Here is a 26,073-nt window from a genome sequence, read left to right as displayed (position 1 = left end):
ACGGGCATTACGCACACCATTTCATGTTAGCTGCCTACATAGTTATCTTGTGTCCCAGAGGAAATGAATCTAACATAAAAGAGGGGGAGAGGAAGAGTAAGAGAAAGACAGAGAGAGGGAGAGTGGCGCGGGGGCGGGAAAGTTTAGTAAAGTGGAACTTGGTAACAGATGCGAGTGAGGGGGGCGCGGCCCTGCAGGGAAGGTTGGAGGTTGTATGTTGTGTGTATGTATGCTTGGCCGTGCGGGTGCGCGTGTATCAGTACGTGCACGTGAACGTGTTTGTGTGTGTGCAAGCTTGTGCCGGAAAAGGACAGGACATGGGTGCACATTGAGAGAGCGGCTCTTTTACTCGGCGTGATCATTTCACGCTTCCCCCCGAAGCCTTTTTTCCACCTAAAGCGTTTAGTTGCAGCTGACTGAGCACTTGCAGGGAATGCAATAGGGAGCGGAAGGGTCGAATTATTTCAACCTACAACTCGCCCCAAAAGTACTGTAGAGGAAAAAAAGAAAACAGTGCCAGAGAGCGAGGGAAAGGGGGGTAAGAGAGAGGGAGAGAGAAAGGGAGAGGGGGACACTGGAAAAAAGTTTTTGTTCTTTTCCTTTTTTTCCTCCTTTCATCGCCTCCCCCTGTTCTAACCGGGCAACATGGACCAGGGTCCCAAGAGTCCTGCACTGCGGCTGGGGAGAGCAGGTAGGGTCGCACTGGCTCTCTCTCGAGCTTAATTTAACTTCTATGAAGAGTTGAACTTATCTTTTTAACAAGTGATTTCATGGTTGCTGTTATTTTATTGTTAAACTTTTAAGTAAGTTAGTTAAGTTGTGGAAGTTTGTTGTTGAAATGTAAATTATTAGAAAAGATTCTTTTTGAAACTTTTGTATGGTGTCCTGAGTTATTAGAAGTAGCCTATGGTAAAGTATTCTGAGACCTTTTTGGCGAAAAATAGAAAAAGCTGCAACCTTAACTCTTTTTAAAGTAGCCTATAGTTGCCTAATCAAAATGATCTGACGTTGGTGACTGTATCACTTTTGTAGGCCAGTGATGAAAGTTGAGAATGATTAGCTACTGTTACTGGAGAACCTTTTGCTGTCTTTAAAACGGTTCCAACGAAAATTGTGTCTGGAGACTTTTGCAGTTTAGGATTTATATTATATTTGCTAGTTTAAAATATGGTTTTTGATGTCATAATTTAATCATTTTTTGTTGATTTTTACTCAAACTGTTTGGCACTGAACTTGTCGGTTTGGGTTGGCGTGTTGGCACCTGAGAGGGGCATTGATACCTTGATTGATCCTTATAATAAAAAACAGATTGGCCATAAAATGTAGGTCAATCATCTTTTTTTAATTATTTATATAAATGTATGCTATGAGGACTGTGACCATTTGAGATGAAACGGATTGAAAGCTCGTAGTTTCTTGTTCGTGTTTTTGTGGACCAAAAGTTGAAGTTGCATTCCGGTTCAGTCAATAATAACTCTCTAAAGGAGTCTGGCTCTTTCCTGCGTGTCTCCATTACTTACTTCATTCAACAGGTTCATCTGGTATAGACCTATTCATAAAACAGCGGGGTCTGGTACAGCAATGGATCAGGCCATCGACCTTGTTATGGCACCCAATGGTTATCACATCATTTCATATTGCTGGCCGCTGTGTCTGCATTGATAAAACGTCGTTTGTCATTAAGAAACGGTGGGCAGGTGATACTTTCTGAAAGGGCAATGTGCTCACTGCTTCGTGAAAAGCCTTTCCTCAACAAAAAAAACCAACCTAAAATCTGCTTTAGTGATGCTCCTTGTTGCCTGTTACAATATTGTAATGCATAGATAGTAGATGGTTATATAGTTTACGTACATGTGCAGACTGCATTTTGTGGGGTTTTTTTATTTTATTTTTCACAATAAGAAAGTAGGCCTATATTCCGGTTTAGACACGTTTTCTCATAATATAAATAAATTAGCTCATGTCCGGCCTTCTATGGAAATTTGTCATCAAATAATGCCTATGGTCTGTAAGACAAATAATGCCCCCTTTGCAGTCTTTTGTGGAGTGGGCCTTACCCCTGGTAAACGCTGAAAGCAATGGGATTTGTTGCAATTGGATAATAACCTTTTAACCACTGAGGAAATCAGAGTTTAAAGGAGGCCCTCCCCTGTTGGTGTGTAAAGTCTCTAGGGCTCAGGCCAGGCCTATACCTACAGCCTCTCCATTTCCTCTCACTTTAAGAAACGTGCTCGGGATACAAAGGAGAATCTGTGAGAATGAACGTGGATTTAATGAGACTTCCTCTCTTCCCGCCCTGTAGGTTGGCCGTGCGTAAAAGTGCGTAGGCCGTCTCTTTCCAATAAGCGGGTCCGCCATTTCAGTCCCTGTCTGACGACCAAGTTTGGGTTCAATTCACAACGTTAAAACTGCGATCGTTTCACAACGTGCGCCTGTCACTGGTGCGAGTGACGTGTAATCCTGGAGAAAATACTTTCCCTCGAAACATAATTGAGAATGCAGTTTATTATATGAACGAACATTTTAAGTGGGCCAGTGGCTGAAGTTAATATTTTACTTAGGCCTATGAGGAAAAAATAGACGTATAGGTCACTTATCTGTTCTGGTCTTATATAGCCTATTTGATATATTATGATTTTAATATATGTCATATATATATATATATATATATATATATATATATATATATATATATATATATATATATATTACAACAATAAAACCCCATGGTTTCCCCATGGTCAGCTTTGGTACACATATAGGCCAGTGTCACCTTCAGCCAACCATTTTTATTTATGCGTCCCTGCAGCTAATGACCAAACTGTATAAACCCTGACCTCCTGGCTATTAAGGCTTCATACATTATATCTTTTTTCATATACAATATTTGATTCTCCACCTTAAAGTCGTTGCCAAAACAGGTACTAAACTGACATTTCACAGTCAAAGTACAGGCCAAATGAGCTTTGTGATGTTGCGGAAACCAAGAAAAGCTGTGATAGAGAGAGATGGAGGACTGAGGAGAGCAAGAGAGGAGGGAGGGGAGAAAGAGAGAGAGATGACCTCACATGGCATAGCCTACTTTCGTTTTGACCTCAAGTGCCCCATCAAAACACAGGAGAAGGTCTGATATTATGGGCAGCGGGGCCTTGTACTCCACCTGACAGCTGACAGACTGGTCTTAACTTGCATTATCATCGAGCCAAATTATTACAAATAGGTCCATTTGATCAGGCCTGTGGGTGAGTGGGAGAAGCAGTGAGTGTGATTTACCTGCTCGGTACGCAGTCGAGTTCCACCTCAGAAAGTCCAACACGGTTCACTCTCTCCAGTCCATATATTTTATTTATTAATGATGACTTTTATATTTTATAAGCAAATGAAAACTTAAAAAGAGATACGGGAACTTTCTCATTATGTTTACAGTCAGCGGGCGTGTAATAAACGAGCTGGTGGAGTTAACATGCGCTATTAATTTTTCATTGCTTTTTCGTTTTGAGGCTCGGGCGCAAAAAGCAAAACAGCCGAAGCTTTCATGGTGGATGGAGGGACGGGAAGGAAAGGAAAGGAAAGAAAGAGGGAGGGAATACTTAAACAACAACATTGCCTCCAATTTGCCTCCAAATGATTATCACAACTCAACCACATTCTTACTAATGCTTAAAAAAGTATACACCCCCACCCCCGTCTCCTCCCCATCCTCCCATTTCCAACACCGGAGAGGTAATGAAATATGGTAATGATTTTGGACCCCCGGATTAAAGTCGTCCTACCCTGATGGAAGTTTTCTCTAAATTTCCAACCCTAAAGCAACAACAATTTGTATACATGATTGATTGTGTTTGGATGTTTTAATTGCTTATGTATTTAATTTGCAAATCGAAGAGACAGGGGTGACAGTTTTCTTCTGTGGGGAGAAAAAACGCTTGTGTCTACATCGCAGTAAATAAAAACAGACTTATTGCAGAGGGGGAAGGAGCACAATGAAACAATAGAAATTAAAATACTCAAAATATGATATCGTTATGCTTTTGTGTCCCTGTCTGGAGACCTCTAGAGCCCAATATTCTGTCAATGCAGCAACAAAAACAAGATTAGTCATTTACCTGGAAAAGAAAAGAAATACAAAAACACAGGAATTGTAAATGTAAGAAGCTGTATTTTATAACATGCATTTATAAAAAACGAAGTTGGCCAACAGATTTCCCACTTTGCAGAGGCTTTTCTCGCAGTGCGTGTTCTAGTCATTGTCTGTATTCGCCTGCTTTTTCTCCTTTCATTGATTTGTGGCCTAAATGCTGCGTGGCCCCATGGTATTTGGTCCATGATCTAAATATCTAAGTTTCAGTTTTGTAACTGTATTCTGGTCTATTTATGTTTTGTCGTTTTTTGATTGAAAACAAACAAACAAGATTTGTCAGATTTGTATGAGGCCCCAATTCATGAACACTCAGGAAAGAGATGTGTAATATGAATGAGGATTAAGTGTGTACTTTACTTTACAGTCAGTGGATTACAAAGCAGGGACGATTTTTGAAACCATATTTAGGGTTGAACATCTGGGTGAGAGAAATAAAGTGGTTTATTTAAATGCTCACAATGAAACCACAAACACAGTGATTCCATATTATGTATTAATATGCTTCCATGTATGCTTTACATTTTGGACCAGTTTAGGGCCCCATTCGACTGCTTTGAAGACTTTTTAAGTTCAAGTGTATTGATTGTAAAGTTCCTGTATTGTGTTCGCGCGTGTATATCTGTGCATGCGCCCGTGCGTAAGGGCCATGTACGGGAACATAGCTCAAGGTTATACGCCCCCTTGTGGTTCTTCCTGTATACAGCTCCACTAAAGAAGCCTCCGAGAGAGAGCAAGCCATAGAGAAAACCCTCCCACTTAGCCTACCTGACATTTTAAACAGAAACCAATGACTTAAAGAAAGAATAAATGTGTCTGAGTGTGTGAGCGCACTCCAGTTTACTAGTCTTGGGAGGGGCGGGGGGGTTAATTATGAAAAAAGGCTAGAAACCACCATTCAAAGCAAGGAATCTACAAATAAAAAATCTGAAATGATCAATAATATCATAAATTGACCTTTTCTGTATCAGATGCATTGCCTTGAAGTACATCAAGCATGTCAGTCTTTAGAGGATACACCTGAAAACTATAAGAATAAGGGAAATAAGGGACTTGTTGGTTTTTTTCATTAGTGAGTCGCTTTATCTAATGATCAGCTTCCTAACTAGTATTGCATTGTCTTTATTGATATTGTTGTATTTCTCTCCAGTGTAGCTCTAAATATGTCTAATCTAAGGTTCATGCATGCAATAAACACCGAGGAACTGAAATGATTAAATGTCTAGAAACAGGGAAATAACACTTTTTAATTTGGCTCATGCTTTAGGCTATTTGTGTGTTTAATATTACAGGGGAGAGGCTTAGATATGCCTTCTCAAATCAGGTGGGACGAACATGTAATGAATCTCTCTCTCTCTCTCTCTCTCTCTCTCTCTCTCTCTCTCTCTTTCTCTCTCTCTCTCTCTGTCTGTCTCTCTCAGTTTGGAGTGTAAATGCGGAGCTCGCCAATTGCATTTCATTAAAAAACGACATCCGTTTGGATCCGCAATCAATTAGGTAATGAGTGGGAATGCATGTTTCATATGTTATTTCTCAATTCTCCCCAAGCTAAAAAATTATAACATTGTGTTGAAGGAAGGAAATTATGCAGAAGCGATTGTTTTCATAGCACTTGACAGCTCTTACTCCTTTAGGCCTACAAAGACGGTTAATGGAACAGAAAGCTGAAGGGTTTTGAGTGAAATCTGAACTTTCATGTGCTTCCCTGAAATACTGTGGACCTTTAAAAAAAACGGCTTTTCTGCTATTCTCTCCCCCCTTGTTTTCCCCTATATCCTTACAATAGGCCTATAAACAATTACAGTTTGAGTTTCGGAGCATTCCCTCATTTATAAAGCCTTGCTGCAACTAAGCCTCATTTTTAGTAATACTCAATTAATTAACCATTTAATATTGACATGAATAAATTGAGCGCAAATGGGTATAAAGGCATGACGTTTTTTACTTCGTTAATTGAAATTAAACATATGATCATTTACTCCCCGAGCCTTGCGTCGCTTCACTGAGCCTCGCCATTGGTGGACGGACAATACATGCGGGGCGTCATTGGCCCACGGGATTCGCAGCAGCCAATCAGTGCGCTCCCCCGCCCGATTCCACCTGGGGTTGGCGGTGACGTGGCGGCAACGCTCGCGCCGTGATTGGCTGGATCCGCTATGAGTGACGGGCAGCTGGCCGGCGCGTGTAGGTTAGGGTTCCAGGGGGTTGGGAGCGCGGGCGCTGTCCGCACGAGAGCAGGTCCTGAAACGCGGCGTGCGCCACCGTGGACGCTGGGCGCAGGCAGCTTCTCTCTGTGTAGTTAAAGAAGCCTGTTTATGTAGATATTTACACCACAATCTTTGGGGTCTTCTGGCGTGAGCACGGAGAAAACTACCCTTTGAATTTGGACAGGACTGTTTTCTTTTCCCAAGCGAAAAAATGCGTTTCCAAACTCACACATAAACCGGGAGTCCAACAGCTACGTTTGTGCAGCGAGTCCTGGTCAACACAGAGGGGAGAAGAGATAGTAGAGTGACAAAGAGCTGCCTTTCGTTCATACTTAGAAGAGCACAACTCTTACGTCAGCCTCATCAGCTTTTACTCAAACCAGAGAGTTTTTTTTTCTTCCTGCTGCGTAATTTTCTGTATTTTCTTTCTTTTCCTTGGCACGGTGGATATGAGACTTCAAGATGTGAGCACTCATCCGCTCTCGCTCGCTTTATTGACTGGAGATTACCAAGTGCGAAAGCAATTGACGAGGACGATTTCTGACAAGAAGAACATGTGCAACAAATAACCTGGAAGAAATATAACCGTGGATCTGTAAAGAACCTATTTTGTTTAAACTGGGTTTTATTTATTTATTTATTTTTATTTTTTTAAATATTTTAATAGACTGAAAGGAGAAAGTTGAGCCCCCCATCGGCTAAGTCGCAGTTCAGAGGTCACGGCCAGCGGACCGAAAAAGGGGAGAAAGGGAGGGAGGCTAGTTTGTTCGCTCTCCCTATTTTTTGTGTGCAAAAGTTTGAATCTGTTTTCCTTGGACTGAGGCGACTCTGTGTAGACGAGCAGCTGAGGGAATGAGCACTGCTGCTGTCGTTTCCCTCCTCTGGTCTTGGAGACGCCAGAACAGACCCGGAGTGGTGTCCCGTCTCCATGAGGAGGGAGCCTGGCTCTGATTCATATTTTTGACGCCATTTTCCCCCTCCCTTCCACCTTAAAATCTTTCTATATTTTGTACATCTTTTTTATAAGTTCGAGTCAAAGTACAACCTGTTTCACATTGCCAACCCAATCCATTTTTTTTTTTTATTAATTAAGAAAAACAACCCTCTCTTTGAAGGGAACTAGTAGGCCTACCCCATTCCATTAATTGGAAGTCACGGTGTGTCAGTAAAGTGGCCGACTGAAGCGGAGTGTCCGGTGGCATTTTTAAGACCCCTCATACTGTACCGGGGCCCTGCAGCCCTCCACGTTAATGATGGAGATTCACTGTAAGCACGATCCGTTTGCAGCAATGCACAGTAAGTTTACACGTTTATAATTCCCTTCATCTGCATGATCCCATCTGCCCTGAACTGAAACAACCCCCAACACCTCCAGCTCTGTGTGAATATGCGGTAATAACAGCGGAGTAGTTGCCTTTCCAGCTGCACCATACACTGCAAAAAAAACATCCTTGATTTGAGTCCTACGTCTTTCCTCAATGAAAGGACTTCCAAAAGTCTTCGACAAAGCACATGCATTTCGCTAATGGAAAGCTGTTTGCAAATAACGTTTTTATATTTAATTGATCTGCATTTATTCAATATATTTTTTTAATCTAGAAACAGACCGGGTGAAACTTTGGAAATTTGTTGTGCACGTGAAATACATCTTCCTATATTAGCACACATTGTTATATTATATATTTAGTTGGTTGCTCCACGTAATTACTTCTTAAGAGATGGATATTTTTTGCAGTGAAAATGAAACGTTGAAACATGAAAAGTTTAGGCTCAAATTATTATTTGTTTGGTACTATTTTGCCTCGTTTGGGAATTTGCTTTTTATCCTTACTTTTTATTTATAAAACAGGTAGGCTACATTTTTTAATTGTGAAATGCATTGTAATCCAGGATATGCAGGCCTACATTTTTGTTGTATTTGCTGGTGCCTTGTGTTTGAAACGGCATGCTGTTTGCATGCATGCCCCTTTGAAGGGAAAAGGAGGCGTAGCGGTCGGAGAGAGAGAGAGAGAGAGAGAGAGAGAGAGAGAGAGAGAGAGAGAGAGGTAACAAGGCATGACTAAAAGCTGAACTTGATCCACAAACAGTAACAGTGTTTCTAGCACATAACCAGGTTAGACAGACACACTGCACTTTACGCACACAGTTGCAGGCGGAGACCTGCTCGTTTTAATAATAACAAGGTGAGACTCTGTTGATCCCCTGCAGGGAAATTCTCCTTTCACTGCCCAGCAGGTCAGAGCTCACACAGGTTCAGCCTCACAGCATGCAGCAGCCAGCGGTGTCTTGCTCAAGGACACTTCAGCAGAGCAGATGCTTGGGGACATGCAGGGTATAGGTTGCTGGGGGGGCACAACTTGTTCATTCAGTCGTGACATGGCGGGCCCTGCTTTGTCTTTTCAGTCTACTTTCCCTCCCCAAATACTAGCTACTTCTCTTCACATGGAATGTTTTTTTGTGTTAATATCAAAAATAGCCTAATTGGAAACATTTCAGTCTTTGAGCACAAAAAAACACCAAGCTCACAAAACAATTGTTAGTCCCGCATTTAATATCTGAAATTAATATCATATGTTCAGTTATAATCAACTCCAAAGATTGGCTCTAGAGGCCCACATAATAGGACATAATTCAATTAAGAACTTTAAGTGTTCTTTTAACAAGCTTAATTAATAGCGTTGTTTTAATGTCCAAACACTTATATAAAAGAAAATTTTGATTTTAATATAGTCCAATATTCGCAACCTGCGTGGTAGCTCTGCACATAATATTTCGCCTCTGTACTTAGAAGCTGAATCAAGCGCCCTGCAAGCATTTCAGCGTGTAATAGATTATGCATTATATATAGACTATTTTATTGCGGTTTAGTCCCGGAGAGAAGCCGTGTTATGTGACTGACGAAGGTTCCCACAGTGCGTTATCCTGCAGGATTAAAAAATAGAAAAAAAGAAGAAGAAGCCACACACACAGACACACACACACACACACACACACACACACACACACACACACACACACACACACACACACACACACACACACTATAACGAATCATGTTTCCTCTTCTCTGCAGTTTCACCAAACCCAATGAACCGCGCTGCTGACGGTAACAGCGGAGCTAAAGTTATATATGTCAAAGCCCGGAGACGCTTTAAAACGATTACACTTAAAAAATGTCAAAGGTAGAGAGAGAGGTTGGGATGAATTGACTGTGACGCGTGGAAATGTTGTTGGGCGAGTGTGTGTGTGTGTGTGTGTGTTCTTAAAATAAGTTAAAGTTTACAACGTGAGGACTCTTTGTTGCACATAGATTGGCGAGTTACGGCAATACCATTGATTTTAAAGTTCAATATTAACTTGAGTTTTTAATATAAAACAAAGGTTATTAAGTGATTCGTGCACACTTTGTGTGTGTGTGTGTGTGTGTGTGTGTGTGTGTGTGTGTGTTTGTGCCCACCCTAAAAGCTGGTAGTTAGGCTATTTCCGCACATTTATTTTTTCGATTGTTTTTACTTACAAAGTTACTTCATTTTTGGGTTGAAGATCCCATTCGTTATGTCCGTTTCGGGTGTAACAGTTTTTTATATCAATTTTTATAGGCCTAACTTTGCAAACTTTGGAGCGCGTTTTGAACCAATATATGGCAGGGGTGTTTTAACAATCTATACCACGTAATTGTGATGATAATGAGCTGAATTTCATAATCACGTATTGTAATGGTAATGGTGGCATGCTGAATATTAAGCAGGCAAGGCTGTGGCCTACCTTGTGATCGGCTCATGATGAGGTAGCCTAAAGAAAAGAGGGAAACAGTCACAAAAAATACGTTTTCTAAATGGAATAAATGGAAAAAATACATAGGCCAATATCTTATTTGAACTAAGCTTTTTCCCGACCACTGAAGAAAACGAAAGTAAAGAAATAGCAATTATAAGTCGAAGTAAGCTTAATTTATGGTGTCATACAAGTCTCTTTTCAATCAAATCATGGTTTCTCTGACGGGAATCTCTACAACTGACTCCTTTATAAGATATAAATATGATGATATAATGATATAAGACAAATCTAACCGTTTATTAACAAGCTTCCCTGACTCAAACTTCGCCAAGAGAATATAAATTACTCCACCTTTCAGAAAAAAATAACACTATACGTCCAAAACGCCTGCCATGGCACATCTCACTGATCTATTCACTGTTTGCTCAAGGAAATGTGCTTCATCTGTATTCTCGCGGGGAACTTTCCAAACCGGTTTTCAGCTAAAAGTAATTTCTAGTTCCCAATTTTCTTTCTTTTTTCAAGAGACAGAGAGAAAGCGAGAACCGGTGGCGTTTTGTTGCGATTTCTCTGTTTTGCTTTATTTTTGAGTCGTCAGGCCGTGACGAGGCAGATGAGAGATGAGAGAGAGAGAGAGAGAGAGAGAGAGAGAGAGAGAGAGAGAGAGAGAGAGAGAGAGAGAGAGAGGAATGTAGGAAGAGGGAGACAGAGAGCCTAATGGACTTTATTTTCTGGATGGGGGACCTCGAATATATTTTGCTTTATCTCTGTATTTTTTCCTCCCGGAAACAGTGAATCAATCAAACATTTAAGGAGGTGCTGGGTTTTTAATTAAGCTCCTATAAAGGGTAAATAAATGAAATACAACAGAGCTGCATAATGACCCCTGGTCCCCTGGCTGTCTCTGTCCCTCTCTGATTCTGTTTCTGAAAATGAAGCTGCTGCCTCTGCCAACAGTCCCCCCCTCTAGAGACTGTAGGTTCAGCTTAGAAAGACCTTTAAAAGCCAAGACCCCTAATTTAGCTGAATCTTTGTATCTAATTTGCAACAAAATCGCCAGAGCCAGCCAATGTTGATTGAATTTCTGGGAGCAAGTGGTTAATTTGTTTGGTCAGTGTGAGTTTAGTGACAAGGTCCAGCGACCCTGTCACTAAACTCACACAGCTGTGAGGGAACATCAGTCCTAAATTCTTCCGTTAGGTAACATATTAAGGAATACATTTTATTAGGCAAAAGATTCCTCTCAACATGCAAGGCAATTTTGGGCTCTTTTACTATTTAATGATCAAATCTGCAAGATCAAATTTACTGTATAGTCTCAATCTATTCCAGCACCATTTTGTGCACTAGCTAAAGCCTAACGTGTAAAAACATGGCATATATATGCTACTGCTACTTATTTAGAGAATTATGCTACAGTGGCTGATAAACAAATGCCTTGATAGAATGTGTAAGTTATTCTGTTGTCCCTATCAGTGTATATGCTCGGAAAATAAATTTCAAACACATAATCCCGATAACCTAACCCATGATGGTAAGAGTCTGAACGCCTAATGCCAACAGTAAATACACAGATAAGTGAATAAATAGTTATCTGGAGGTTTTTGTAGGTCACAAGTCATTCCTCTCCATCTCTTTACAAAGCAAGGCGTATTTCATGGCCTGGCCCAGATAGGAAGGGTGAAAGGAACCATTTCATTTACTCTTATCTGAGAAAGCGGGAGAGTGGGGGAGGGAGAGGGGGAGAGAGTCTTCATTGCAGATACCTGTGGTGAGGAGGACGTAGCACAGTCGGCTTCTATAAAGACCCTGCGAAAACTGTGCTTTTATTCATCGAAAGGTTTCGGGACATAACAATAAAGAGAGGAGGAAGGACTAATGCCTTCACACAAAACATTCACAGAGAGTGTGTGTTAAGGACTTGAATTTGTCCATGTAGGTCAGCAGGCCCGTTTTTGCTTTGAAGAATATCTGAAAGTGAATGTGTGTGTGTGTGTGTGTGTGTGTGTGTGTGTGTTCTCTCTGCATCTCAGTACCCAGTGATGATTTCGAGTAAAAAGAAAAGATCACGAGAACAGTGGGGTTCAGGTGGGCTATAGGCTTAAGGTGCTGACCATGATTGGCAACATCCCCGGTTCAAGTCCAGCCCGGGACCCTCCAATCATCTCTCAATCTCAATCAACTTTTTAATAAAGGCATAAAAATTCTCAAACATGTTAAAAAACCTGTGGGGTTCAGCAGTGACAGAATAGGGTGGTTCTCTGTATCTCCAGGGAATCGAGGATCTAATGATTGAGTCTGCTGTACAGATTGTAAAGCCCTTTAAGGCAAACTTGAGAACTGTGATTTTAGGCCATGCATGTGAATAGAATTGACTTGACTCTCCACCCTGCACTGGCCCAGGAGCAGAGTAATACCCGCTTACATTAAAAACCACCAGCAGGCTCACTCAGTCAACAAATAATCATAATATGCGGGATATCTTACAGATCTCTGTTTAACATTATTTCAAAGAGCAGATGCAGTTACAAAATAGCTTCCAGGATGTATACTCCAAATTCTGTGCTGGAGCTGCTTTTTCTATGGATACCAAATAATCCAAATAAACCAGTTCACCAAGTTGAAACGGTCAATTCTCAATAAAAGATAATCTTCAATCAGAGACAGCTCTGTATCACACGTGATATTTAATGCACTGCTGGCCATCAGACATACTAAGGGCATAAGGAAATATTTACACACTCAAAAAACATGTATTACCTAAGCCCAGAATGACAATGATTTACTAAAGGGGTGAGCTTTAGTATTGAATATCCATAAAGTCAGGGGACTGGTGAGAGATACTTTTTAAAAAGATAGTTAACATCTAACCCACAGACGTCCTGACTTTTAGTCCCTAGTATGGCTCAAGCTCTAAAAAAACTGGATCCTACATTTCCCATAATGCAAATGCCTTAGACACAACTGCATCAAAGCAGTGTTTCTGTAATTTGTAGTTCAACCCAAAGCTGGGATAACTGACAACATAATGAGGGTTATTTTCTCAAGACTTGACAAAGCTCCTCCAGAGCTTCAAAATACATCATATAACTGTTTTTACTAAGCTGAGTAGTGGAGTTTCCCTTTAATGCACCTGTCATACCACAGCCATGACAACACAAATGTGAAAAATGAAAACACGTATCCTTTAATTTAGTAGATTGCTCCACAGATTCTATGATAAATACAGCTGATGTGATAATATTGTCTTTAAAGTTCATGCTGGTTGTTACATTTCATGCCATTTAGACTTTGAGCCTCGGTTGAGCCCAGCTTTCATTCTGCATAAATATGACTCTGTCTATATATTGGTGTCTTTTGTAAAGAGCGATTGCTTTTCAAATTGTGCTGTCTGCAGCAGGCATCTGCATAATGCGGCTTCTTCTATCTCCAAAAATAAAGTAGTAAGGAAGAGAGTGACCGCCCGCATCAGCCTTTTAGAAATAGCTTTGTTTGATTTCACAGAATGAGACTGTAGACTTCACATTTCTGTATTTATCCTCAATGTGTGGATCTATTTATATTTGAGCTGGAGGAGAGAGAGAGAGTGTGTGTCTGTGTGTGTGTGTGTGTGAGTCGTGCGTGCGTGTTTGTGTTGGTTTCTTTATTTTATGCTGATGGAGGAAAGAAGAGGACAGGGGGACAGGTTCAGGGGACAGTGTTGTGTTTAAGGGGGTATCCCTGCTGGGGTAATGTGTTTAAAATCTATTACCCCCACAGCTAGGATTAGCGTGTGTGTGTGTGTGTGTGTTTCCCCTAAAGACGTAATCACTATGGTAATACAAAAGCCAGTGGATTATGTGGTAGAAAAAAATCTGGTTGATTTATACTCTGCCTTTGGTGTATATATATACAGTACACACACACACACACACACACACAGTATTGGGGAGCAAGAGAGAGAGTGTGGCCCAAATAGTTCTACTTATTTCATCCTGTGTATCCCACTACTACTGCTGACTATATTATATTATTATATATAAATATATTGGCTAATACGGTGGTTAGCATTGTTGTCTCAGATAAAGAAGTGTCTACAGTTTCTGACTTGATATGGCTTTTTCGAGCCTTTCAATGAGAGTTTGCAGAGGTATGAATGTGTCTGACTGCTGACCCAACCGAGGTCTACCCTGCCTCTCCTCCGGTGCATGCCTCGAAATGCTCCAGAACTGGTATTAGAGCTGAGTTCGATTCGTAGGTTAATCAAATAGTCGATTAACAGCAAAAAATTGGCAATATGTTTGATAATCGATAATCGCTTCATTCATTTTTGAGCAAAAATGGCAATTATTTTCTGGTTTCAGCTTCTCTAATGTGATAGTTAGTCTTCCATGAAAGTGAACTGAGTATATCTTTGCATTTTCGGTTGTTGGTCAGACAAAACAAGTAATTTAAAGATGTCACCTTGGGACATTTTTCATTATATTCTGACAAGATGGATGCAAACTATATCCCTCTTTATACTTTGCTCCAATTCCCACCCGTTGTTGCTGTCCCTGCTTCTTTGCTGCTGCTATTTAAATCTGTCGATCACAAATTGAAGTTTGTCAGATGGATTACTGTAACAGGCAGAATTTCTATGTCGAAATAGTTACAGTAGCAGAAGAGCAAAGTCTTAAAAACGTTTTTAATCCCACAAACAGAATTATGTAAAGGTTCATCTTGTATTCTGTTCTATTCTAATCTATTCATGTGTAAACCAGTCTTATTCTCTTTCATTCATTTCCCCTATACTTTCATCCCTCAGGGGGAATATTAGTGGTATCCTTCTGAAAGTGGCCAGGACCAGGCCTTGGTCAATAATTAATTGAAATCCCCTCATTTACTTAAGATCTTAGCTTACTCTGCCCTGGGTGAAAATGGGCAAAGTTTGCACTTTGGAATAGTCAAACTGGTATTATTATGCTGAGCCAGATAAAGCCAGATGTATTTGAGATAGTAAATGGACTCCAGCAGCTGTGGGATCCTAGCCCAGAAAGTGTGACTCTGCTGAAGTTAATATTTCTTAACCAAACCTCATAAAATAATAATATATATATATATATATATATATATATATATATATATATATATATATATATATATATATATATATACACACACACACACACACACACACACACAAAGCAACTCCAGCAGCTTCATTAGATTATTTTTGTTGTACATGCAATTATATTTTCTGTGTTTGTCAGTGATTCAAGGGAGCTGACATGCTTAGATTTCCACTAAACTTGTTTTAATGTGAGAATACAGCTTTACAAACTGTTGACCCACAAAAACAACATAGTAATGGCACAAACACAAAATAGCGTTTTTGTTGAAGCCGGTTGTCAGTTGACTTTTGTCTTTCACTGGACAAGAGATATCCATGAGGGTGAGAACAGGCGGCATTAAAGCCGAGTAAATAAGTGGATAATAATGTGGACACTTTAATCCAGACTGAAATGTCGCTATTGTGTTTATGTAAACATTACTGATACATGGCTGAACAGCCTTTAAGCAAGGCATTTTAACTACAACTGCTTCAATGGAGCTGTTCAGCAGTCAGCAATGGAAGACTCTTGTGTCAGGTCTAAGTCAGTCTGTCTTTTCAAAATATGCTTTTATTTAATCCAGTAAGAGATTACATGAGGTTGACATGAAGAATCAAGAATCATGTTGGAGAAGCAAGAGTTACTTAATGTGCAACATGTGTGACATTCTTGTGCCTGTCCAATTTTTCTGTTGCGTCCTTCCAATAATCTAATTAGAGGGAAGGCCATGCCTCGGACATTATTGATGGCGTAAATGTTTTAGTTTTTATCATTGATTTTGTTGATCACTGTGTACTTTTTATGTGATGCACATGTAGCTAAAGCCACAATTGTTTAGTCCTCTAAAATCCTCGTCTCATCATTGCCTCATCAACCTTTATTTGGTCACTTACATTTGGACATGTTTATCTTTGTCTCTTTATTTTGCCTGTAACCTAATTCAATTTTTAGGCAGCCATAATATTTTTCTCACTCACTCCTCCTTGACCTTGATTCATTTCAAACTTCCTTTTCTCTCTCTGTCTTCTAGGACATGGCGGAGTGAACCAGCTCGGAGGTGTGTTTGTAAACGGCAGGCCCCTCCCAGATGTAGTTCGACAGCGAATAGTGGAACTCGCCCACCAAGGGGTTCGACCATGTGACATCTCACGCCAGCTACGAGTCAGCCATGGATGTGTCAGCAAAATACTGGGCAGGTAAAAGGCACACAAACACCTAAGACCATATGGTGCCAGCGCTGAAAATATTTAGACCCTTTTTACACACTCAACAGTGTGCTGACAGACTGTGAGGTAGTGTGACCTGCTGTCACACCTCGAACGATTGGCTAAGGTGTATAAAAATATTGGCTTCAGGGTTTGATGCCATTTTTTTTTTTTTATTATAATTGAGTATCTGGTTAAATTTTAGGTCATCCTGCTTAGTGTTTTTTGTCAGCACACAGGCTTCAGGTTCAGTGTCGGCTAAGCATGTGTCAAACTGAAGCTCCTGTAAGGTCACAATGACTCATATACGTAGTGTCCATTCTGCCATTTCTTTGATTCCCTCAGCATCATGTACAAATACAAGCTGTATTTTGTTTTAGCTTGCCTCTCACATTCTGTTCTCTATTCTTTTTTTTTTTTTTTGCCTATTTAACCTTCCTCTCCCCTCTCTGTATCCTGTATTTCACATCCGACTCCTCTCAATATTTCTATGTCTCTCTTCACCCCCCCCACCCACCCACCCCCTTTTCTCTCTCTCTTTGCCTTTTCAAAGCTAAATTCAAGAGTAAATCCCTGCTCGTTCCGTCCCCCGGAGAAGAAAGGGGCACAAAAGGGAAAAGATTCATCGCTTTTGGGAATTAGCATCAAAATGAAAGTGGCACCATATTTCTGCACCCCAAAAAAGAAAAGAAAAAAAGACAGAGGGAGATGGAGAAAGGGAGAAAGACAAGAACAAGGAATACAATCAAAAGGAAAAGGCGTGTTAAAGAAAAAGAGTGCAGGAAAAAAGAAAAAACGAATGAGAGACAGAGAGACCATTTGAGGGGACGGAGGGGAAGGATTAGCTACAGCGACCCTCAGCTATATCAAAAACTGTGTTGGTCATTGTTCTCCCTTGCCTCTCTTTCTCTCTCTCTCTCTCTCTCTCTCTCTCTGTCTTTTTCTGTCTTCCTCTCTCTATCTTCCTCTCTCTCCCCTGTCCTGGCCGTTCAACTCACTGAAGCGTTGCCGTGAGGGGGGGAGGAGAGGGGATCGAGGGATGGAAGGAGGGAGGGAAAGAGGGTTGTTTTATCCTCTCCTCTCTGTCTCTCTGGTGCCAGCAGAACAAAAAACACCAACTCTACTACTCTGCGTGTGTGTGTGTGTGTGTATGTGTATGTGTGTGTGTATGTGTGTGTGTATTAGCTCATCGTTGTGCGGATATCAATAACCATGCTCGTTTATTCACCAATGATTCAGCTGTGAATAATTTAAATAGTTTTCCATTTGGAAATAGATTGTTTTTTCCTTTAGCTGTGTTTATACTCCAGCTGTGAAAAGTCAAAATGTGCAACACCCACACACACACACACACACACACACACACACACACACACACACACACACACACACACACACACACACACACACACACACAGAGACAAGAAAACGCACATTTACAGGAACACACATCTTCACGGAAGGGATTACTCTACCGTACAGCGGTGGAGAGGGAGGGGGGGGGGGGGGGGGGGGGGGGACAGAGAAAGAGAGAGAGCAGGTTTAAGACTGACTGACAGCTTGCATCCACACACTGCACCCCCCTTTTTCTGCAAGCTGTGTAGCGCATTTGCTGTCCTCCCACCCCCTGCCCACATGCCCCTTCTGCATGCAAACACATTCATGAAATAGCCATGGTGGACACGAAACGCCTGAATCTGTGTGTGTTTGCATTAGTGTGTGTGTGTGTGTGTGTGTGTGTGTGTGTGTGTGTGTGTGTGTGTGTGTGTGTGTGTGTGTGTGTGTGTGTGTGTGTGTGTGTGTGTGTCAGTGCCACCCTCTTCTTACCTCTGTGTCACAATGTGAAATTGCCAAAAAGAACAACAGCCAGCACGAGTCAGACATCATAAATATTTTTGGCATCACATTTAGTAATTTAGCTGACACTGTTATCCACAGTTCATACTAATGACTGTGACATTAGAAACATCTTGTAGTTAGGTTTTTATTTTACCGAAATTTAAGCACTGAAAATAATGACGAGGTCAGTTTCACATGTAGTAAGTCAAGGGAACCTTAGCCTATTGATGGGGCTGCATCATACTGAGTGGTCTAATTTTATTATTTTTATTGATATGATATTAACATTTTTATATCATTACAATAATAGTTGTCTCTGTATTGGTTGGTTGATGTGGAGTACTCTTTCCCCCCTGATGAAGACCCAATATGCCCAACTAATTTAGGGCATTAAATATAACGTATTCCCTTACTCTGTAAGTCTGAGGGTTGAAGACCTTTTTTACAAGGGACACCAAAGCAGCAGCATAAACAATTTCAGACATAAGTGATCTAACAGAAAACACTTAATGAAAACTGACAACAAAACTAAAAAGGCCAAATAGAGACACATACCAATGGAGTCCTTTACAATAGAATTTACAATAGTCCTAAATGGGGCTTGAGTTATCAGTTTATATTTCCTCGTAAATATATGATATGATGATGAAGTTGTGAGAGTCAACATATATGGCATTTGTTATATTCTTTTGTGTCTGTCTTTATCAAAGATATAATATAAAAATGGTTGGTTAGAGAATAGGTTTACATTTTTTCAAACAGCAGTGGAAGGATATACTGTACACAAAGAGGGAATTTCATACTAAAAACACTGTGACTTTGGAAGATAACCACTTGATATGACTAACTCAGACTCATATTAGCTTCAGCTGACTTGCATTTTTGCCATAGATAAACTATGTGAATTTTGCATCCCATCAATCACTTTACTTCACTTTGTCAGTATGGACAGTGAGAATGTGAACCTACCTATCCTGCAAGCAATGCAACACAAGACAGGAGGATGATCTTTTTTCAAGATCAGGTGCAAATGGAAGAGGAGGGTGAGGGACAGGCCAGAGAGACATGAAGTGTTTTTTGAAGAGTTTTGAATTCAAGCCAAAGAGAAGTCCTGACCGCAGTGGGAAGGTTGTTCATCTACTGAGGAGCCAGGAAGGGAACGAGTTGAGACTGAGTGAAACATGTCCAAATCACCACAAGGTGTAAAGTGTCATGAATGCACCAAATTCTGAAAATGAAAATAGTCTCCAGAAAAAATGCACCATATGCTCCTGCTTGAGTAATTCTTGTTAAAAAAAAACTACAGTACCCAGCTGTTCTCAGAAAGGGTCAAGCTTGAAAGCAAATTAAACTATATATCTGTGACCAATTTTGAAAGATTTAAAAAGTAGGAACCAATGGGCTTGGTGCGGAGGACCACAAACAACAAGACAACAAGAAAAGTATAACATAGCCTCCAAGGCAATACGATTAAAAAATTACAAATAATTAAAAAGAAGTTTCAATGGAACAGATTCAACCTTCCAACAGTTTTGACTACATACAGTATCTCTTCTAGAAATACTACAACCTTCTTGTGTTGCTCCTCATGACCAACGCAAGCATCTTCTCCACTTTGATCGGCAGGTACTATGAAACGGGCAGTATCCGTCCCGGGGTAATCGGGGGATCCAAACCAAAGGTTGCTACTCCCAAAGTGGTCGACAAAATCGCTGATTACAAACGCCAAAACCCCACCATGTTTGCCTGGGAGATCCGGGATAGGCTCCTGGCCGAGAGAGTGTGTGACAACGACAGCGTCCCCAGTGTCAGCTCCATCAACAGGTACTACAGTCTGTGTCATCTGTGTGTGTTTGAATATCAACTTATAGCAACAGGTACTGAGTGTTGGTAGAGCTCAGAGCAATATAATATTGTGTGCTTTATGTGTTATGTGTGTTTGTGTGTGTGTGTGTGCGCGCATGTGTGTGTGTGTGTGTGTGTGTGTGTGTGTGTGTGTGTGTGTGTGTGTGTGTGTGTGTGTGTGTGTGTGTGTGTGTTTGTGTGTGGTAAAGAGAATGGCAAAGAGGCCCCAGTCTCCATATGTATGAAGTGGCTGCAGTTCAGTGGTTCAACACGATGGTACAATGACAACCCTTTCCCCTGAGCATAGAGGCAGAGAGAGAGGGAGGGATAGGGAAATAAGAGAGAGAAGGAGTGAGCAAAAGAGACAGACAAAAAAGAAGGAAGGTGTGTGAGAGTAAGGACAGAAACAGACACAAAAAGAAAGGAAAGAAAGGAAAAGGAAAGGAAAGGAGAGGACATGAGAGAAGAGGAAAAGGGGAGGAGAGGAAAAGAAAGGAAAGGAAAGAGGAAGAAAAGGCTTGCATGAGCAGCCAAGCAGGAAGTGTGAGGCCCCTCTGCCATGTCAGCCTGCCTTAGCCACTTCACACACACACACACACACACACACACACACACACACACACACACACACACACACACACACACACACACACACACACACACACACACACAGTTTAGCTCCCACGATGGTCATGTTCTCTCTGTCATTTAGAATCCTCTCACACACACACACACACACACACACACACACACACACACACACACACACACACACACACACACACACACACACACACACACTAATATCTCCTCTCTCCTCCTGCAGGATCATTCGGACAAAGGTTCAGCAGCCGCCCGGCCAAACAGGCTCAGTGTCGGCTCACAACTTAGGTAGGTCTGCTGCTATAAGAAATCCTGTTTTGAACTGTCAAAGCAAATGTTACAGTAGAGCCGTTTTTGTGTGAGTCTCTTAGGAGCCTGTGTGCAATATGTGTAACAATAAAACATATTGAAATTCTGGACCTTAACTCACAGTGAAAAGAAATGTTGCGTGCCATGAAGGTCTTTGCTTGAATGCTTTACTGTAATCAAGATATTCTAAAATGAAGAGTAAGGTAAAATTAGTTAATTGGATGTAATTCAATTCAATTCAATTTTATTTATAGTATCAAATCATAACAAGAGTTATCTCGAGACACTTTACAGATAGAGTAGGTCTACACCACACTCTATAATTTACAAAGCCCCAACAATTCCAATAATTCCCCCAAGAGCAAGCATTAGCAGTGGCTATTGCGACAGTGGCAAGGAGAAACTCCCTTTTAGTAGGTTTCTGTTTTGTCCATTTTCTGCTTATTACAGTAAGAACATTTCTATTTTTATTTAAGGTAAATGTAGGGTTTGTGTGTTAATATTTTAGAGTACTTAAAGTACTTTTTTTGTCCTTATTGTTGAGTGGAGAGCTGGCAGGAAAACAAAGTGAGAGAGTGAGGGAGGACAACATGCAAATGTGTCCAGCTTAATGCCCATAAAACAATTATCATAAGCATTAAAATGTCTGCTAATGGATATCATGATTGCGAATAGACATTATGTTCACAAATTCTAGTTTACAGCAAGGCTGGATTATGGATTAAGGCTGGACCGGACAAAGTGTGCAACTGCCCCGAGGACCCCTCAGGGGCTACCAAGGCCCACATTTATTATGCGTCAGTTGGTTTGTGTTCATTTGATTAACTGCAAATTTGGAAATATGCACCACTAAATCACAAAATGAACTAAAATGGCCTCAGAGCAGGTTCTGAATTATGACTGGTCTACTGTACCTGTCTTCTGCTTATTCTTAAATGAGTTTGTGTTCAACCAAATGATCACATACAGCTTATTACAATTTATTTGTGCGTGCTTGTGGGTTAATTTGGCGATGTTTTGTTTTGCAAATGTTAAATAAGCAAAATAAAGTAAGCTTCCATCTGATTTGGACGTTTGGTGAGTGAAATTAATATTCTTGATCAAAAGACCCTTGACTCTCCTTCAGATTTACATGGTTTGGCTGTTCATTTGTAGTTTCTAATAATAATCTAATAACGTTACAGACTAAAGCAATATATCTATTACAGCTATGACTGAAACATTATTTCCTTTAACTCGATGAATTTTTCAGAGTACAAATAAATATGAGTCTTTCCCTCCCTCTCTCTCTCTCCCTCTCTCTCTCTCTCTCTCTCTCTCTCTCTCGCTTCCTCACTTTGCCCTACAGTGGATTGTGTTTCGGTGTCTCTCATATCTTCATAATCGCACATTGTCTATTAATCTAAATTAATTTCACACACACTGCTCCCTGACTCCTGCCTTTTACACACATTAAGCAGACACACAAACACACACACACACACACACACACACACACACACACACACACACACACACACACACACACACACACACACACACACACACACACAGACACACAGACACATGCACGCTTACAGATTACACAGATAAATGGGTCCCACTCCCAGGCGGAAAATTGAACATTTGGATTTGCAGAATAAAAGCGTTACGTCTGATAAAAAAAGAGTGAAAAGAAAGAGAAAGGAAAATCAGATAATTGAAGTGCTAAATCAAGTGATGGGAAAAGGAGGGATATGCATTCATTATACACTCCTTGTCGTTAGCGAAGGAATAACGTCTGGAAAGGAACCTTGATCCTCTGGTTTATCGTTTCTTTTTTATTCCCTTTTCGGTCTTGTTTTTCTGTGTTTGGGGGGGTCTGCTGGGAGAGAGGATTAGGATGTCTGTCTCCACACCTTTCTGTCCCTCCTGGGATACCATACTGTCACTCAACCCCATGTCCGCTTACAGGGGCACAGATAAGGGACCAAGGAATGAGTGACTGTATGTTTCGGTGTGTGCCTGTGTTTGTGTGTGTGTCAGGAGGTTGCAGAATGTGTGTGTGTGTATGTGTGTGTGTGACTGAAGCGGTGACAAGTATGTCGCTGTTTCGCCCAGCGAGGAACTTGTCTCCTCCAGGGGGAAGATTAGTGAGAGATACAACGAGGGGCAAAAAATAGACTGACTCATGTCCTTTGGCTTTTTTTATTTCAAGCCTCAATTTGATCTGTATGGCTGAGTAAAAGTTTTAGAGGATTAAAGGGCATCTATGTTGACTTTAGGGAGAGAAAAGTGGGATTTCACTCATTGGGTTTTGTTTTGTATCTTCCATCTGTGAAGGTGTAATAAATAACTGAATCGAGACATAAGTGATGCTCTTCAAGTAAAAAGTAAAATGTAGTAGCATATGACTCAACATTACACATGCTGGAACCGCCACAAGGTTCTGTATCACTCAGTGTCAGTAAGATTTTATTTGTCTGCTTAACATCATATAATAAAACCATTCTTTAAGATGCTTTATAGTACATATGAATAACAGTGTGCTATTGGGCTCCTGCAAATGTGACCTTTTCTATTATACATAAGCCTCAAACAAGGTGATTTACAATCTGGTTTAATTTTGAGGATCACTCTGATAATTGATTACGTGAGCAGGGTACTCTTTAAAATATGTTATTAATATTGAGTTGAATGTACTGTAAGGTGGAAAAAAAATAATTGCAGCAGACGTAAATTCAAATTTCAGAGGCTCAAAGTGTTATATCATATAAACATGTATGTGGTTATTCTTCTCACTTGCTTGTCTTGTGATTTCTCAATACATTGTATTGTCATGTGGTCTGTCTGCAGCAACGTCTGTGGCGGCAACACAAGTGTCAGCAGTGACCAGCGACTCAGCCGGCTCCTCGTACTCCATCAGTGGCATTCTGGGTATCAGCTCAGCTGCCGACGTGGGCAAGAGGAAGAGAGACGAAGGTGTGCAAAAGAATATTTGTGTGTTTGTGTGCTTATCCGAGTTTGTGGTAATGGCATTTTTCAGGTGCAGGTATACAAATACACAACATACACACAATGTGTGCAGCCTCATGGTCCCCTCCTTTCCCTTCCAACATAGAGAGTCCAGATGGAAAGAACTCGGATCAATAACAGATGTGTGTGTGTGAGTGTGTGCGTGTGCAGGTGCAATATGGGAGTTCTAAACCAAACATCTTCATTCAGAAACCCCTATTTGTTTACTAACAGTGCTTCACTGGAGAGCTACCTGAGAAGTCCGCTTATGCATGCACTATTGATCATATAGCCTGTCATACCAGATCAATGTTGTATGCATGTTAATGAGTTGTGAGCCTGTGTGTGTGTGCGTGTGTTAGTACATAAGGGGGTTCTCACATGTACTGTATGTTTATGTGTGTGTGCGTGCATGTGCATCCATGTGTGCATGTTTGTGGGTGTGTACGTGGCAGTGTCAGTGGCATTAAAAAGCCATCACACAGACAGTCTCCTACGGTAAATGAGACAGGACCAGATGTCGGGGCGAGGGGGGGGGTGACAGAGACCCACTGGGGGCTATTTCTCGCTCTCTGTCTCTGACACACGCACACACACGCACACACACACACACACACACACACACACACACACACACACACACACACACACACACACACATACACACACACAGTGTGGGGTCCTTTTCCCAGTGCTGATGAATTTCCAAAACATTCCAGCAGGTTCCAGGATGAATCCCAGGTGCACCTTGTGCATTCTGATATGCTCGGATACAGCCCACTTACCCATCAGCAGAGCACAAAGACTTTAGACCTGACACACACATACGCCCTTCACCCTGTTCCTCTTAGTGCACCCCGCCCTCCTTTTAATGTCTGGAGTTTAGATGTGGCACACACACACACACACACACACACACACACACACACACACACACACACACACACACACACACACACACACACACACACACACACACACACACACACACACACACACACACACACACACACACACACACACACACACACACACACACACACACGGAGTACAGATGAATAATGATGAAGTTTGAGACTCTTTCTCCACACAAGGGATAGCTCATAGTTTGTACGCATGTTGGATCAAAGTTTACCTTGTTTTGTGTCCCTCAATAATTGTGAGCTTGCGATGTGAAAGAAAAAAGTGAAAATGCCAGAAATTCGATAAAAACTCAAAATAACCGAAAAAGGTTTTCACGCTTGGCCAAGGTAGAAAAGTTGTTGTATTGTTTGTCACTGAAGTTTCGGCTGTACTGAAGAGACAGAAAAATTGCGGCAGATAACAACACTCAGAGCTGTGTGGACCCATAAGGACACTGTAACCTTCCTCAAATTGATACATGAAATAAACTTAAATGCCATATTTAGTTTTCCACCATTTGACTATTGCTCTTTTAATCATGTCATCTTGTTGCACTCTCTGCACCTGCAATGGTTTAATGGCACCCGATAGTAGAATTAGTGCCATCAACTGTTTTTCTAGATGTGCCCAACTCCTAATGGATGGAAACACGCAATAATATTTGGTGTAAATGGGCACTGAATTTGGAAGGAAACTGTCCTTTCCACAGCAGACATTATTACTTTTAATAGAATGAAACACAGCACAGGTTTAACTTAACATTAATAAAGTGATCGCTCAGTTTCATTTGTGTTCTTGTTCCACGACCATGGTGTTGTGCCTGCTGGTTCACTGCCATCAGTAATGTTATTAGTTACACCTGTGCTTTTCCAGCTATAGCAATTCAAAATGTATCAGGGGTCTACTTTTCATATAAAGCCATATTTCATTGACAAGAATAATGAGTCATGTATAATTACACAAATGTATCCCGCACTATTATGTGTGCTCTGATGTCTGTGGCACAGACTCTGTGGTTGAATCTGCAGTTGAAGCTGAAGCTTTGTTATCTAATTAGCAGCATTATTGTTTCAGTTTGTTCCTTATGTGCGTGACGTGCTACACCATGTGCTACATGTGTGGTCTGTCTCTTGTTTTGTTGACTGGACCTTGTGTCTTAAAATCCATATCAAAAATATTGT

General features: G+C 40.9%; 1 protein-coding gene across 2 annotated transcripts in view; it reads left to right on the top strand.

Moving 5' to 3' along the window:
* The first annotated feature begins 563 nt into the window (after positions 1-563).
* Positions 564-26,073, top strand: part of pax5 (paired box 5) — a 54,087-nt gene continuing 28,577 nt past the window's right edge. Inside the window, exons 1-5 of one of the 2 annotated variants that reach the window (XM_028595992.1) lie at positions 564-691; positions 16,225-16,390; positions 19,865-20,062; positions 20,910-20,974; positions 23,831-23,956. In XM_028595992.1, the coding sequence (XP_028451793.1) occupies positions 646-691; positions 16,225-16,390; positions 19,865-20,062; positions 20,910-20,974; positions 23,831-23,956 (601 nt within the window). In that variant the 5' untranslated portion in view covers positions 564-645. Of the gene's footprint in view, positions 692-7,559; positions 7,642-16,224; positions 16,391-19,864; positions 20,063-20,909; positions 20,975-23,830; positions 23,957-26,073 lie in introns of those variants that run through there. The other variant, XM_028595984.1, reaches the window with a different exon arrangement.

Source organism: Perca flavescens, chromosome 2, assembly GCF_004354835.1.
Source record: "Perca flavescens isolate YP-PL-M2 chromosome 2, PFLA_1.0, whole genome shotgun sequence".
In the NCBI taxonomy this organism is placed as follows: domain Eukaryota; kingdom Metazoa; phylum Chordata; class Actinopteri; order Perciformes; family Percidae; genus Perca; species Perca flavescens.
This window is presented reverse-complemented; position numbering and strand designations above follow the sequence as displayed.